Genomic DNA, 17,873 nt, shown 5'->3' with positions numbered 1-17,873 from the left:
GGGGGTCTTAGACAATTTTGACTGTATTCACAATTTTTGAACTGAGAAAAAGTGACTTTTTTTAAAACGGCTCCAATGCATTTATGTAATTATTCTATATGAATTCACAACACTGCAGAGGAGATCTAAGACAGTTTAGTGATAAATAAAAAGAATTAATTAATAAGTTGTTGCTTGGAGCCAGGACCTAGATCGTCCAGAGATCACTTGTCCACCCCCACCCCCCACCCGCCACTTGGCATACACTACATGTTACCACATAATATCTCAGGTATTCAACTTCATCTTTAACAAACAACACGAAGAACTGAATGAAAACAGATGCTTTTTATTACAACACATTACTCATTTTTTAAAAAATATATCATAGTGTGACAAAACAGCCACTCACAGAGTGGAAATGGATTTCCATATGGACATAAAAGGTGTAGAGCAACAAAACAAAAATTTGACAAAACTTACCAAACTGGGGGGAAAATGCCTTTTTCTTCAATTTCATTATTTTGACGAGCACATGATTTCACCATGATGCCTCACATCTTTATCATCTCTTATCTTTTGATTCACCTGATATTTTACCATTACCAATATACCCTCATCATCATCATCATCAGTCCTAATAGCAGAAGATGAAGAACACCAACAGAATTTATCAAATGTCATGGTACAAGAGAGTGACAACATGTCAACATGGGCTTAAGCCTAAACATCAAGAAAACCGAAACAATGGTGATAAGCAGAAAAACTGCAACCCTTACAGGCAACATCAAAATCAATGATACCACTCTCAAGCAAGTACAACATTTTAAATATTTGGGGACCATTAAATCATCAGATAGGAGATGTCATACCGAAATTAAAAGCCACTTTGCCCAGGAAAAGCAACCTTCCACAAAATGAAACAGATACTCACAAACATCAATCTGTCACTGGAAACAAGAAAAAGATTACTGAAAAGTTACATCGAGCCAGTCCTATTATATGGGTGCGAAGCATGGACAATCAATAAACAGCTGGAAAGAACAATTGTCGCGACAGAGTTGTGGTTCATAAGACGCATGCTACGTATCACATGGACAGCTAGAAAAACAAATTAAGAAGCAAATTGCAGAAGACAGCTTATGACAAATATACGAAAGCGACAGGCAAATTTCTTCGGACACACAATGCGGAAAGAAGCATTGGATATTGTAACAACAGGCAAGTTAGATGGAAAAGGAGGCAGAGGCAGACAGAGGGAAAAGATACTGGACAAGATGACAACATGGCTAGGAGCAGCAAGACCAACAGACACCACTGCTGCAACGCAAGACAGAGTGAAATGGAGGTCCATGATCGCCCACGCCAGTCGGCAAGGCTCCAGATGATGATGGTCTTTTGATTCGCCTGATATTTTACCACGACCAATATACCCTCCTTCCTCTAAAAAATCAACTGATGACAACTACTAGGAATCAACCATCAGTCTCTGTCATGTCTCCTCTTTCTACTGTCATGATGTGGGAACCTGTGTCTCTGGTTAGTTCTCTCCTTGGTCTTGCAGCTGTCACAACTGCCTCCACGCGAGTGTTTCTCTCTTTTCTCCTCCCGGTGGTCTTGTCTTTGCTTTCTCTTCAACTCCTCGTCCTCTTCCTCTGAGTCCCTTCCCTCTCTCTTCTTGTGTTGGTAAGACGACCGTTGCGACTTCTTCACTTTGTGAAATGTGGCCTTTCGTACCGGCGACCATCTGAAAAAGATAAGAGGACAGTAGGGATTTAGTAAGATAAGTGCTTGCATTTTAAAAGCAACACAATTGTTTTGTTTGAGTAAAGAGAAGCATATGACATAATAATAGTCATCTAGTGCTGTGAAAAAGTAAGACAGAGAGACAGAAACAAAAAAGGAAAAGTATAGAAGAATGACCAACAAATAGCACCCTTCAACCAAGGCTGTACAGTAGAATACGGCTATAGCAGGACATTTGGTTCCAGAAGAAAAATCCAGCTGCAGGCAAGTTCCCGTTATAGGAATGCAAAGGGGAAATTACCTAAAAAAAAATTTAATCCACATGATTCCCTCCCTTCCATATTAATAAAATTTGCGCTTTAGATTAGTCTTCCTTTTCTTCTCAACTTTGTTCATTATCTCGGCTTTTAATTCGAGTGGGAAGCATTTCCTTTTGTCTTTCTTGGAAGCCATCTCTTCCTCGGTCTCGTTCCTTGTACTGTCTATCGTACCAGTTGGCCTACAGTGGATGCGTGCGTATGCCTATGAGCACCAACAATTGCAATTCAATGAATCGGGAACCACACACTACACGCTCTCCTCTTCTTTTATGTTTTAGCCTAGCATAGACCTAGGGCTATGGCCTGTACGCTCTCATACAGTGTGTCTAAGCTACAGCACGTCACTTTTGGAGTGGCTCAAGAAACGCGTCTCTCTGCACCATCTCTCTCTGCTGCCTGCCCCACCTCACTAATCACTGGACTGGCCAATTACAACACCACACCACTGACTGCCTGTTCAGAGCCCGCCTTACAGCCCCCCCCCCCCCAAACCCCTTCACCCCAGCTAGAGATTTTTCTTTCTCTCCCGCTGTATCCAAGTTTGGGTCATTCCTTGCCCCGCTAAACCTGAGCACAGGTAATTGAGTTTACATGGAGAAAAAAGGGGATTCCGGTAAGGTCCTGCAGTAGGAATGGTCCTGCTGCAGCGGGTGCTGCTATAGTCATGTTCTACTGCATCTTTCAAAAGAGAAATATCACACTTGCCTTGAGGAAAAACCAACGCAAACACATGTCAGAAAACTAAACTATTCCTCTGTTAATAATGGTACACTTGCAGCTCACTTGGAAGAAAAAACATACAAACCCACTGACAGGTAAAGCTTGACAATGGGAAATTTTGGGAACAATCTAGAGAGCGTGAATCCTGATAACAAAGACAAGTCTAGACAATGAATAGGCTGTGGCTCGAGCAGTACAATAAAAGTGATGGACATCATGTTCGCACCCTACAGACACAAAGGACGGGACAAGCCAACTAATCACTAGAGAAAAGTCAGAATGTCTGATGCTATCCAAGGATTTACAGTGTTGCAATAAATATGACTGGTAGACAGGAGTGGCCGCCTGGGAAGCCCAGTGGCTGAGCATTCTTCCTTATGACTATCACCATCACTAACGGTTTTCTCTTATTTGTTCCGGACATGTTAGTGTACATCATCACAGTGAGTCAGTCTTATAGTTCTTTTCCACCACTCATTATTGGTGAAAGCCCCCCCCCCCCCTAAAAAAAAGAAGGTAACGGTAATCACTAAAACATCAAAGAAAAGAGATGGATGCAACCCTTTCCCTCTTTGCACAGATTCACATAGATGCACGCTCTATGTAAATGTATGCTAAGGAGTCCTCCCAAGCACCATGAGTTTAGGCGGAGAATACTGTATCATGTTGGACTGTTGGGAGGGACACCTAGATTCAAATGTCCAATAGGGCATTCTCGAATGTGAGCTGTGGGAGGAGTGCCCAACCCTAGAAAGAAGGTCTTGCTTCATCCTAACCATGCTTGAAAGGGCAGTAAACCTGTACCATTTCAATTATCACACACTGTAAACTTAATACTTCCATTGGCTGGACTTTAAAAAAGTTTTCCTGTTGTCACACAAGAACTTGCCAAAAGAGCCCACAACATGTGGTCTATAACCCCCAGGCAGACTTTTAACATACCTGAAGAGTCGCTGCTGTAAGACTGTGATTTCCCTTTCTTGTTCTTCTTTTTCTTCTCTTTATCAGAGGAAGACTGAAGCTTGTTCAGCTTCCTGAATCAAAACAAAAACAAAAATCATACTGTAAGTAAAATATGTGAGCAGCACATTTTACATTCATTTCAAAATGACCAGTGTAAACTGCAAACACAACTAAAAAATTAAGAATCATTGGTTCATTTGTTCTACTAAAAGGAAGAGTGATTATGCGTCTGTTCACAGTAGCAAAATATTAAACTTCTTCCAGTCTTCAGTACATACATTACACAAAGAGATTTCACACCACAGTACAAAAAATATAATTCCGTCAACATTATGGAAATGAGACTGAACACACATCGACTACTTAGTGTCAGACTTTGCCATGTCATTATATTGATAAGTGAAATATGACAGAGTTTTACACGGAGCAGTCGATGTATGGCCTGATACAAAGATGATAAGTAGAAGAATTAACAAGTCACATTAGCAAACCTACTAATCCCCTATCGCTCTGAAAGATGAATACACCACTACACAAAAAAGGTGGAGAGAGCTCCTGTACTTTTTGGTGGCACCTTAAAAGGCAGACTAATAGCACAAAGATAAAAGAAGGCACAATTCAACATAATATAAAAAACTACCAGAAAGTTTTTTAAGCATCCGAGATTTCAGTCTGGAATTTAAGAAAATGTTCTGAATAACAACATACCTACAGTATTGCTTCTGTTACTTCTCTTTCTGATACTATTGCTGCAATCAAAGCTCAACCACAACTGCCACAATTGCTGTTATTTCTATTGGTGCGAATTCTACAACAGTTACTGCTGACAATCCTACATCACTTGGTCACTCAACTACACACACAGTGAAGTCTGCTTAAACCAAACATGGTTAATCATAAAACAGCGGTAAACCGGAAGAAAATAAAAGCCTGAATTTTTTAAAATTCTATTTAAACAACTTCTCTAAACCGAAAACTTGGCTAAACAGAAGAAAATCTGGCAACCCTGCAGAGTTCCGATGAAGCAAACTCCTCTGTATTAAATTGTCCACCAAAAACAAGAATAACCTGAGACTCTTCCCCACATTCTGATACTGATTAATGCGAGGACACTACTTAATAACCTGAAGCTCTGGTGCCCACAGTACCACTGTGGGCCATTGTTAAAAAAAAGTAGCCTACATCTCTATTATAATCTCTTACATCCATATGTGTGTACACCCATCGAACACTACTGAATATCATCAATTTGTTGTCTTTGCCCTAAGATAAAAGAAACATTAAAAAATCAACTTCTTCTCACAGAGCCATACCATAACAATGCTGATGGAGAACAAAAAAATTGCGCCACATCTTTTCCTACCACTTGGTGGCACTCAGCCAAACAGTGAAAGCCCAGAAGCTAGTGGCTGAAACAATACAAACTTGCACAAAGAAAGCTAATCACTTACTTCAACAGTTTCTTCTTCTGTTTGAGTGAAAGGGACTTGAAGAACTTCACTTCTGGATCCTCCTCATCTTCTTGAGCCTAGATCTTGTGCTGTTTAACAAAAGAGTCAGATGTTACTTCTTTTTTTTTAAGCCATTATATTCGCCTGTTTCTATTTGAGTAGAATATGACCTTGTACTCCGCTTAAATAAAGCAGAAAGAGAGAATAGCAAAATAGCAAATGTGTCTCAATAAAGGGAATCTAAATATTACAGGCCTGTGACTGTTACACAAGGCTCCCTTAGCTAAGCAATAGTGAAGTGAAAAATTTGAATGCTCTACCACAATCATGAAACATTGAATTTCTTTTTATGGTACAGCCTCAAGGGGAATTTTAACCAAAAAAGCCCCAAAAAATGAAAGCAGGAAGAATTTGTTTCCCCTATCCGTATGCCCTGGGGTCATTTTGTACCCCAGGGGTTGTATTGTTCACATTTTAGAATACTTCTTGTCCGAAGATCTCTTTGAAACTTCCAGTACTTCTCAAAAAATCATTTTGACAGACTGCTAAGCAAAGCGTACAAATCGGATTACCGAGTAAATTTCCTCTTTGAAAAGAGGTGGCACAGAGTTCCCCACGTCATATGGATATGATAGTAAAACACGACGTAAGGATAGGGTTAAATAAGTGTCAATGTTCACTGAACACCACCCATTAACACTTTGTTAAGACTCTGCAATCCTAGCAATGTATCAGCAGCAGTAGCAATGACTGATCAGTACTGCAGAACTAGGCAGACATTGAGAGACAAACATTCCACACATTCCAGGGAAAATCTGAAATATACATACATGTCTTTCTGGCTCTGACCCCATCATACGTCCCAACACACTGTCCTTGATGGCAAAGCCATCTTCACGTAGGCCATCCAGTATACTAGAGCTGCTGGTCTCCGCTGTGACAAAGTAAAGAGAATATAAGGGTTAGTGACCTCCAATAGTATCAAATGAATGAATGTAGGCCATGACTACGTCATAATGATATACTAATGAATACCATCTCCAGGTGGGACATCATGAATACAGTTTGAGATGCATCTTTTTGCAGACCTGTAATAGTCCTCAAGCCATGACATCACATAATAGTTATTTTGGTATGACAATAGTTATCAACTTGAATACCATTCTTCAATACAATGTCTCACGTCATAAGAATAGGATAACTTCAATGTTTTCAACCTGAGAGATATTGCTACGATAATTTTTTTTAAAACCTGCGCTTTACACCTATGGCTTTCAACTCTTGAAAAAATAGGTACAAGTTCCGCTGATTAGTTCTTATAGAAAGTAGATAAGAAAATTATTACATTTTATGTTTGAAGAAAGAGAACAAAGAAGCATATCGAAACAATTACAGAGGGACAAAAGAAAAGAAAACAGAGGGAGAGTAAAGGAGTAGGCCTACTTTATAATTCACTAAGAAAACCAAAAAAAAGAAGCTTGTAACAATGAAAAGAGAAACATGAGAACCAGAAGTCGACCAAAGTGGAGCACCCATGAACAACCAAATGAATACAAAGTAATGCAAAAGAGAAATTTATAACAATGGCGGAAAAAAAATTTATAAGCAACACTGTTGAAGAGGAACAGAAAAACAAAAGTATGAAAACAATTACTAACGCATTTCTGGTTCTGCTGTCAAGTTCCTGCTGTAGAGAGGACAGATTTTGTCAGTGTTCACGTGACCCCACTGTCGACACTTGATGCAGCGCACGTTTTTTACCTCAATACCAAACGGCTGGTCCCTGATAGTGTCATCATCCTTCGCATATCTGCAGAAAACACACAGAGAAAACGTTGTAAAATTGAAGTCAGCAAGGGGGGATCAATGGTCAATACTACTAATCATGTTACACGCTTTTGTTCAGAGACATCAAATATGGCTTTATCACGCCTCAATGTCCTTAAGTGAACTGTCAACTCTGGAAATTTAAAAACAGATAAGATCACATTAGAGTCAAGGGAGGCGGTGACACTGGCGAAGAGCACGCACTTCGGGGCTCCAAACATTTCAAACGGATAGGCTACCACACACACACACACACCACATCAGAGTACTCTATCATATAAGCAAATGGAAAGGAAATTAAAAGTATATACAAGACAAGCGACTTCAAAATTTCTTTAAGATAAAAAAAACCCATTAAAAACGTTTTGGAAACCTTTAAGCAACAATTCAAATCATTATAATAACTGCATAACAAAGCACAACAGGAAACAATCAACTTACGCCTCACGGGGAGCGTTGTACTTTCTCTGCCACTCAAACTTCACTTCTTGTTGCTGACGCTCAGACTCCTGCAGAAATATTTCAAACTTAACATTAGAAAAAAAACCCAGTGAATATTTGTTCTTGAGCTATGTAAAACTTCCAAGACTTTGTCACACTTGTCTTAAATCATGAACTTGTTTATTTTTTGCAGTAATGAAAAACAGAAGCTTTCTGTTTTTAATTAAAACAGAATTTTTAGAATTTTACGAAAGACAGATAAATATACAAAGTATTTTCAAAGGGTCATTTTCTTCTGTGAAATGTAGAAATCTAGCTGTGTTTCACAACTTTTTGGGCTTAACTAGCAGAAATACCTTCAAATATGTGAAGTATACATAACAACATACACAGACAATAAATAAAAGGATCTGTATGCACTGTAGTCAAAGTTTAATAAAAACAATAATAATAATAGATAGCATTTGTATAGCTCTATGTGCTTCACAAAACTTACGAAAGATTTGTGCCACTAGAAGACACGAACGAAAACAGAAAAATGGCAGATGAGTGGGAACCAAGAACACGCATTCAGAAGACCTCCTTCATGTGAGAAGCAACAAAACTACTTGAGGAGTTTGACCCCGCCGAGAACAGAGAACCAATCACCAACATCAGCAGCGAACCTCCTTATTGGCAGGCACCAGAAATCACAATAAGGACGAGACTTCTAGACCCTTCCTGTGACAAGACCACACCAGAAGAAATCCTCAGAACTAGTGCCCTGGAGACAGTGGACTCGTATGCTGAAACCCCAACTCATGCATACACAGATGGGTCAGCAACAAACGCTACATGGAATGCTGCATATGGATCCATCATCAAATATTGAAACAACCTTGGAGTTGGAGAGAAGAAGCAGACCCAACTATTCGGCCCATGTGGAACATACAGCTCCAGCTATGATGCAGAGAAAGTTGCCATAGTAAAGACCCTGGAGCAGATCACCCAAGACTTTTTTGAAGGCGCAGTAACACCAGGGGATGTTGTTGTCTTCTCTGACTCAATGTCAGTACTCCAAGCCACCGAGGGAGGAGGAGACAACAGAGGTGACGGGAACATTCTCAGCCTTGTAAAACAGATGGGCACTTCCTATGGCTTCCGGTCACACTGCAGTGGGTGCCTGGCCATTCTGGAGTACCAGGGAAAAAAACTGCAGACCAGCTATCAAAGACTAGAGCAAGCCTGCCCCAGACAGACACAGCCGCCTCTTTACAGGCCTGTAGAGGGATCATCCAAGCCAAAACCAAAGACGAGTGGCTAAACAGATGGGCCAACGCAGAAACAGGAAGATCTCTCTTCGGGTACATGGACAAACCAAACCCCAAAGACTCATCGAATCTCTTATGTAGAGCTGATCAGACTTTGATCTTCAGAGCGCGCACAGGACACTTACACACCAACAAGCACATAAATAGAATTAACCCCATGTGGGAACCCCATTGCAGACACTGTGACTACCACGAGGAGACCGTTGAACATCTTCTCCTTCACTGCCTAAACCTGGCAGTTTTTCGACGCAGGCTCCAACACACACCTACAGACTTACAAAGCCTGCTCTACCCTGGCGTTGACCAGATGGCAAGGACTTGTGGTTACTTGAGGGAGGTACTGCGCTGCCAAGAGCGAAATGCTCGCAGCTAAAGGGATTTGAAAACAACAACAACAACAACATGGCTTCACAATCTATACTATTACCCCAGCAGACCTGAGAGCATTCTGAAACAACTTCAACTTCCTGGGAAAAACACAGCGCAAGCAGCTATTTATAGGCGCTTAAATACTAACATATACTGACAAGATGTTAATCTTAATGTCATTCTAAAATGAAATGTATAGAAATGCCCCAAACATTTTCAACCCAGAACCACTGCACACAATTTAGGGGAAACAAATCTATGAGTCTCAAATATCAGGTCAAGCACACATGTGATATAAATAAATCCTTGGCTTTACTACTGTAGATTGATAATAATTTGTACAAATGTCTGATTGAGAACATTCCTTTCCTGCCAAAAAGAAACAATTTCAAAGCTGCAAATTGTTTTGTTCATTATGTCAGGCTAAAATGGCATGCAGCCCAAGAACCACAGACATGTATTTTAGGAATAGATTACACTCAGTGGATAATGAAAATTACTTACAAAACCAATCAACAGCATCATTTGTCGAGTACATACATGTTGTCTATGGGGTAAGATAACATTCCATCACTTTTTACCTTTCCTTTCTGACTTTGAATAAAATAATGTAGTGTAATAAACAATTTAAAAAAAAAAAAAAAGAAATTTTAAATCTGGCACGCACCTAACAAAATCAGTGTATGTATAATATATTTCACTATACGAATTTCGCAGTATATCAAGGGAGGTCAACGAAGTTGGACAATCGGGTCTATATTTTACATGACTCATGTCCCCTATGCCGCGCCAACATACATGATGCGAGTTGAGTTCACAGTCGCACTTTCACAAACACAATTTTGCAGACTTTGATTTTTTTTCCGTTGATTCTTTTATCCATCTCTGCTGAAATAGCAGTTTTTTTACCCAGATTGAAAAGTCTTTCCACTTCTTTTGCTCCACCATGATTCATTCTCTACTACAACTTCACTTATCCTTCATCCTTTACTGTACAATACCTGCAAGCTGCTGTGTAGTAGAGCGGTGCCCATTCATTCTGCTAGTCAATAGTCATGATTTTTGCGCAAATTACAGCTAATGGAAACTTGGCAGAGCCACTCGAGTGCCTTGTGATTTTTTAGATAATGGATTTTGACATCAGTATTTTCAGCCTATGGTAAAATTAGAGCAAATTATGAATACCTAAAATCGTCGAGGTAAATAAAGTAATACATTTGTCATTGATAATTATGAGACAGAGTGATAAATGGAGCCAACAAGAGTTATAAAATAAGCCTGTAAGAAGTATTCATCACTAGTCAAAATTTACTAGTCACACCATGAATAGCTGAAGAGACCATGGCTTTGAAGCCAAGATGGTTTTGTGTACACTGGCACAATTAGCTCTCCAAACCCGATTCAAAATTTGAAGCATTACGAATGTTGGTGTGACGCCATTGAATCATAGCTTGCTATGAAATGAAATGAGAGATAATGAGTACCGTAAGCCATGCTAGCTTAAAATACACTCATGCTTGCTCCTGTTTATTATTCCCCCTCTTCCCTCCACTCATGTCATTGTCACCTCTTTCTTTGTAATCTTAGAACAGTGTTTCATCCCCTCCCATGCTGCACAAGCTGCAACCACAGTCTTTGAACAGGCAGATGCACACTGAGCGGAGAACCACTGGATGAATAGCTCTATCAAAAGTGAATAATTGAATAGCGAATGTTGAGAAAGAACAGGGAGCAACAATACCAGATGTGTGTCTTCACACAACCATAGACTCCCCATATAATCTTATATGCAGTTGTGAGTGCCGTAAAACTCTTACCAAGCCAAAACTAAGACTACCCATGCGCAAATGAAGTGTACAGGCAAGATCTATCGCTAAACAATTTTGTGATGCAAGCAATTGATTGACAAGTCATTGGCTTACTAAATTATACTGACCAATCAACTGCAGGCAGATCTCGGGCATATGGGGCACAGCTGGCTGAAGGTAGAGAAGATCGCCCAGAACAGAGACAGGTGGACAGCCCTTCTTGGCAGCCTATACCCAATGCCAGGGTGAAAGACGCAGGAGGTGACGATGATGATGATGATGATGATGATGATGATGATGATGATGATGATGATGATGATGATGATGATGATGATGATGATGATGATTTTTAAAAATTTCTTTAATGGGCCCGAGGACTCCATGAAGAAATTTTCGAGCAAGAGTATATAGAGCTTCCCCATTGGCTGTGGCTGTCTTCATTGAGAATAGTACTCCCCATCGTGAAGGGAATTGCTTGCCACTTTGAGTACCTGATGATGATGATGATATTGATGATGATGACGATGATGATGATGATGATGATGATGACAATGTTGATGATGATGATGATGATGATGATGATGATGATGATGATGATGATGATGATGATGATGATGATGATGATGATGAATCAACTACATGATAGAAAAAGGCTTCAGTCATGAGAAAATTTTCCTTGATTATTTTCAGTCTCCCAGTCTGGTGCCTCAAATCATTTTTTTCCCCCCGTTTGCATTCATTTTTATGGTGTTTTTCCAAACATGAAAGATAAAAATTAAATTCCTGGCTTGCTGCCATTTTCCTGGTTGAGTGTAAACCCTACACAGAAGTAACCAAACCTATCTTTTTATTTTACCTCGTTTTTCTTCAGACCGGGTGGTGCATCATACAAGATGCTCAGTCGAAGCTTGGCCTTTTCATCTCCAAGGAGGGCTCTGTAAAACAGCAAAAGAAAATATTGTTAAAATAAACATAGTCCTCCACTGAATTTCAAACCACCATATTGTTTTTAGATACAATTAATAGAACAGTAAATGGTATATGGCGTGTACTAGGAGGGATAGTACCCTCTGACGGGGGGGGGGGGGGGGGGGCAGTCCCCCCCCCCGGGTGGCTCTCAGGCTTTGGTTCCCACTGGGCATGCAACTCTCACTTGTGGCTCCCCGTAGCTGTTAGCAAAACGACAGCGGCCATACCACGGGCAACTGCTTCAATTGGCATGCCAGACCTTGTGAGGGTAGCCAACGGGTCCTAGACCCTCGGTAATTTTTCTTAAGGGTTTGCCTACCCTAGCATGTGAAGATTGGTTTCAAGGCCGATGAAGTGGATGAGATCAACAGAAAATCTAACTGTCTTGAAGGCAATACCAGCAAGTGCTGTGGAGCGCATAAGTGCAAGGACAAGGCCCCAAAGAAGTTCTGGCCATCCACTGCAGCCTGGCAGTCTCCAGGCGTAACGGTCTCCGTGCCACTGGGTATAGGCTTCCTAGGTCGAGAGAGTGCAACGAAAGCTCGACTTTAAACAAAGTCACGCACAGGTAGGCCTATGTTCCACAGCTCATCACCATCTTACTACTTACAGAGAGAAGGTAACTATCAGAAGAGAGAGGAGACAATCGACCACCCCAACCACGACATTCCATTGTCCCCACTGCAACAAACATTGTACAGAGGAACTCAGATTCAACAAGCTCGGATTCAATGAGAACTCGAATTCAATGAGAGGAGATAGATTCCCCCTTTTTATTCTTTCTTTAAAATCAATAAAAGTAACCCGGATTCAACGAGCTCTTAAATCAGCAAGCTCGGATTCAACGAGGTCGCTTCCAGGGGTAACAGCCCCCACAGATGTGGCTTCCCTTATTTTTCTCCCAGAATGAACTTTACCTATTCCCGAAAACCATCCATTGCACCTGCATCGTGACCTATTGTTCACTTAGCCGATTGAATGCGACCGATCAGCGGCCTTTTTTCGTACCAACACATGCATTGTTGACACACGCACGTGAATACTCTGGCGTGTGTCGGGGTCGGATGGGTGGCCTGCACACGTGTGACTGTGTCGGGGGGGGGGGGGGGCACCAGCGGTCCGGGCATTGAGTGTCGCAGATACAAACGCATCACACAGTCTTTTTTCCCCCTCAACAACTGATCATTATTATATAAGCTAGTATTGGCATAGATCTACATAATGAATTGAGCGTTGGTCTATGGTATCAAAAGTTGCCGTGTGCTAGGCTCTGCACAGCAACACAACTTTTTGGCAAACAATCGAGATGACATAGGCCTGCATTTGAACGAATTGGTCTTTTTTTACACAGCTCATAATATATGCAGGCATTTCAGGCACTACTTGTTACTTTTCTTTACACATTATATGCTCAGTGCCTGTAATAATCTACACAAAACCTCTTGTTTACTATAACGAACACTCGGATTCAACAATGTTTTAGGTCAGGCCCAGCGACCTCATTGAATCCGAGTTCCACTGTATATATCAAACTGATGGGAGGCAGGATTTCATCGTCCCCTTCGGCAACGAAAGACTATCTACCAATCGAACCGTGACTGGCTGATGACTACACAAAATTACAGGCTTTTTAAAAATATGCCTTGCTCGATTTCAGAAAAAGCAAAAAAACCAGACTAGCTATTTTGAGTATCAATGCTCCTTATCAAAAGAGACAAGTTTCAACTCCCTTGAGCAAAACTAGATGGCTAGTGCCAGAAAACAAGTCAATGAGTAAGCAACATGTTTTTGCATTCATAATACTACATGTATTAAATAGTCAAAATTGTCTACTCTAAGACAGCCACCTGATGTTGAGAAGAAAAGTGGCTGTATTAGACAGGTGGCCATCTTACACAGTGTCATTATAGTGTACAAAATACATGAAAGGGAGGAAATGGGAAGTGGCCATTTAGGTGATTGTCTCTTATAAGTGACTGTTAGAGAGGGTTCAACTGTATGCATCTCAAAAGCAGAGAATCTTTCCACTCTACTAAGTTCTAGCCATGACAGTAAAGCATACCTGTTGCTCAGGACATCCTGTTCTTTTTTATACTGCGCTAGCAAGTCCTCTAGCTGTTTCTTTTCAAATGTTGTTTTCTGTTCTGCAATCCATTTCTAAATGAAAGATAAAGAAAAACAAAACAGCATTGAGATTAAATTTAGACCATTGCCTAAAAAACTAAAGTCATTTTAGAGACCTAAATCTACCAACATCTAATAAAAATAAAAATTTGGCCATCTTTATGTCTTCGAACGTTCGGGAAAATAAAGTTGAACTCTATTTCTCCTAACGGTTTCCGTTCTCGAGATTTGTTGATAATTATAAGCGAATGGAGTGGCCCGTGTGTGTGTGTGTGTATGTGTGTGTGTGTGTGAGTGTGCATGTGTATGTGTGAGTGTGAGTGTGAGTGTGCATGTGTGTGTGTGTGTGTGTGTGTGTTTTGTTTGTTTGTTTGTTTGTTTAGTATAGGGTTTTACGGCGCTCGCAACTGCATAAGGTCATATGAGCGCACGGGACACACCTAATACTTTTTCGTTGGTAGGAAATTTTGAATTTTGCCCGGGTGGCGGCCGAAGCCTACTCTTATCGATTTTAGACCACCAAGGGATCTTTAACGTGCGCAACTTGCACACGGGCCCTCCGAGATTTTTCGCCCTTGTCCGAGAAGGCTAGGTGTAGATCTTTCCTACCAGAAGATCAGGGGTGTGGCAGAAAGAGAGCAGTTAGGAGGAGCCAAGGAGTAGCAGTAGAAAGGCTGCAGAAAGAGTCAGGAGCCCAGAGGAGGGGGCAAAGGAGGTGAGGGGGTGGGGGCAGAAAGTGGAAATGAAAGCAGACAACAGAACATTGTTAGAGATCAGGAAAGGATGTGAAAGGAGACAATTTTAGAGAAGAAAATTTTTTGGTCGCTACCCGGAATCGAACCCGGGACCTTTGAATGAGAGGCCAACACCTTTTCTCGCCCCCCACCGAAGAACTTGTGTATTTGTGTGATTGTTATTGTTTGTCGGGTGGGGCCCGTGTGTTTTTGGTTGAAAGGTGTGAATGGAAGTTGGGGGGGGGTTGCATGAAGGATTTTAGTTTTTGCTGGGTGACTGAATGGAAGTGGGGGGGAGGGGGGGGGGGGGTTAAAATGAAGGATTTTAGTTTTTGCTGGGTGACTAAATGCAAAATAGGTTACTGCCAAGGTCAAGCAGTCTTGTTTTCTTGCAATACCTTTTGAAGGTATTTTTTCAAATGAAGCAGAGTCCGGGAACGTTGCCCCATTCACAACTGAAGTAGGCCTATCTGAATATTCAGACTTTTAAAAATCTCTTGCTCTAGAAATTGAATTCGATGCAAAAAAAATGCTTCTTCCCAGTCCTCGCAGAATGGCAGAATGAAAGATGACGCCTAAATCTCGCAAATAACCAAAAAATCTCGAGATCGGAAACCATTCAGAGAAATATAGTCACTTCGTAAAATTTTAAGCGAATGTACGAACACAACTAGAATACATCTACTCTACCAAATACAAGCCAAGTCTCCAAATTGATGCACAAAATGATATTATAGCCTCTATGACTATGATGCTTGGCTTACTTATTAGGAGCCTACTTATTAATTTAAAAGAGTCTTTTAGTATCTATAGACTTAGTTCAGAAAGTGCCAAATAACGGCAGCTCACTCTTCTTGACTTCACAACCTCACTTCACCTTCTATCATCACTTACACTACTTTCACACTCAGTCTCCCTACTTACTTAACTTTTAAATTTTTGGGGACTCTCGTGGCCTAGAGGTTTTAAAGGTGTTGTCCTCTCATTCAAAGGTCCCGGGTTCGAATCTGGGTAGCGAGCGATAAATTTTCTTCTCTAAAATTGTCTCCTTTCACCTCCTTTCCTGCTCTCTAGCAATGTTCTGTTGTCTGGTTTTATTTCCACTTTCTGCCCCCACCCCCTCACCTCCTTTGCCCCCTCCTCTGGGCTCCTGACTCTTTCTGCAGCCTTTCTACTGCTACTCCTTGGCTCCTCCTTAATGCTGTCTTTCTGCCACACCCCTGATCTTCTCGTAGGAAAGATCTAGACACTTAGCCTTCTCTGACAAGGGCGAAAAATCTCGGAGGGCCCGTGTGCAAGTTGCGCACGTTAAAGATCCCTTGGTGGTCTAAAATCAATATGAGCAGGCTTCGGCTGCCACCCGGGCAAAATTCAAAATTTCCTACCAACTGAAAATATTAGGTGTGTCCCGCGCGCTCATATGACCTTATGCAGTTGCGAACGCCGTAAAAACACTTAGACCTAATCTAGATCTAGAATAGCCTAGATCTAGATCTAGATCTACCCCAAAAAATAATCGAAGTGGCTAGCCGTACTTAAGTACGGCTAGACTGAGAGTCTAGCCGTACTTAAGTACGGCTAGACTGCCAGTCTAGCCGTACTTAGATCTAGGTTTGGCCCAATCGACTCAATCCTGTTAAGTACACAGGTCTCATTAGATCTAGATCTAGTAATTATTCAGGTTCAAATACATGCAAGTCAGTAAGGCACCTTTTGGTTTTGTCTGAAATACAAATACTTTAGGCATTGCAAACTAAAATTTTCATTTACAATTCAGCCATCAATAATAAGTACGGCTAGACTGACAGTCTAGCTGTCCTTAAGTACGGCTAGCCTGGCTGTCTACCCGTACTTAAGTACGGCTAGACTGCCAGTCTAGCCGTACTTATCTTAGGCCCTATTTACATTAGAAAAACAGGAGGTTTAAAATACATGCACTGTCATTAAGGAACCTGGTTTTGTCTCAAATACAAATACTTTAGGTACTGCACACCAAAAATGTATATTTACAATTCAGTAGGCCTATTTTTTGTAAATGGTCAGTCTAGCCATCATATTAAGAATAAGTACGGCTAGACTGTAAGTCTAGCCGTACTTAAGTACGGCTAGACTGTGAGTCTAGCCGTACTTAAGTACGGCTAGACTGCCAGTCTAGCCGTCATTAAGTACGGCTAGCCTCTTCCAAAAATAATAATAATAATTTAGGCGTCATTTTTTTTGCGGCCACCTCTATTCTCACCCGGAGTGAGAATAGTGCAGGCGAGTCTTGTAGCTATTCTCACCCGGTGCGCGTTCACCAAATTTTGCGTTCACCCTAAACCACAGAATTCTACACTGTGATAACAGAAAAATTGTAGAATTCTGTGCCGTGAACAAACGTTCCATTACAACTGTAGCCTACTAAAAGCGTACAATTTTGTCTGTGGGCAGTGGAGAGAGAGAGAGAAAGAGAGAGAGGAGTAGCGCGAGAATTTCCGGGCAAAACAAAATGGCGACCCGCGTAGTTCGGCTCGATTCGAAAAGTTAAATAGCCGTAGCATCTTTGTAGACAACCAAATTAATTTACTTTTGTGTTTTAACATCATTTTTTAACTTTGTTTTGGTCAATTTGATCGTCCAGACTGATAGACAGTATTCAGAAAGAGACAGAGAGAGAGAGAAGAGGGGAGGAGTTGATCTTGCGAGAACTTCCGGGCGGGTGAGAATAGCCACGTTCTTTTTTTTTTGCATCGAATTCAATTTCTAGAGCAAGAGATTTTTAAAAGTCTGAATATTCAGATAGGCCTACTTCAGTTGTGAATGGGGCAACGATATATAGATCTAGATCTAGATCAAGATTCTAGTCTTGAGTCTAGTTCTCGAGTCGATTTCCTCTCTCCCCAATCAAAACCAAGTCCAAACATTCAATTTACTTACACGTTTCTGGTTTTCTTTATTTGACGGAAGAAAAAACTTTTTGGCCATATAATCATTAAAACCTTTTCCCATCTTGAGTTTTACAAAGAGCGACTCATAGAAAACACAACAGTCAGTCCTTGATCCACTACAGTATTATACGGTAATGTGTTCCAAAGGTAAACAAGTCGTATTTTAATCGTTTGTTTTTGTTATC

The 17,873-nt window shown here is 40.9% G+C and overlaps 1 protein-coding gene across 2 annotated transcripts; it reads right to left on the bottom strand.

The window, feature by feature from the left end:
• Positions 1-1,601: 1,601 nt before the first annotated feature.
• On the bottom strand, positions 1,602-17,873 carry LOC101846048 (corepressor interacting with RBPJ 1). 2 transcript variants are annotated; one of them, XM_035970638.1, is made up of 10 exons: positions 17,678-17,873; positions 13,966-14,060; positions 11,791-11,869; positions 11,049-11,162; positions 7,448-7,515; positions 6,838-6,989; positions 6,010-6,113; positions 5,180-5,268; positions 3,708-3,799; positions 1,602-1,726 (listed from the first exon to the last, which is right to left on the bottom strand). In XM_035970638.1, the coding sequence occupies exons 1-8, from the start codon at positions 17,747-17,749 to the stop codon at positions 5,257-5,259; spliced, it is 696 nt and encodes a 231-aa protein (XP_035826531.1). In that variant the 5' UTR covers positions 17,750-17,873; the 3' UTR covers positions 1,602-1,726; positions 3,708-3,799; positions 5,180-5,256. The 2 variants fall into 2 exon arrangements, with proteins under 2 accessions (XP_035826531.1, XP_012939917.1); XM_013084463.2 differs by lacking the exon at positions 11,049-11,162.

Source organism: Aplysia californica, unplaced genomic scaffold (assembly GCF_000002075.1).
Source record: "Aplysia californica isolate F4 #8 unplaced genomic scaffold, AplCal3.0 scaffold00013, whole genome shotgun sequence".
NCBI classification, from domain to species: domain Eukaryota; kingdom Metazoa; phylum Mollusca; class Gastropoda; order Aplysiida; family Aplysiidae; genus Aplysia; species Aplysia californica.
This window is presented reverse-complemented; position numbering and strand designations above follow the sequence as displayed.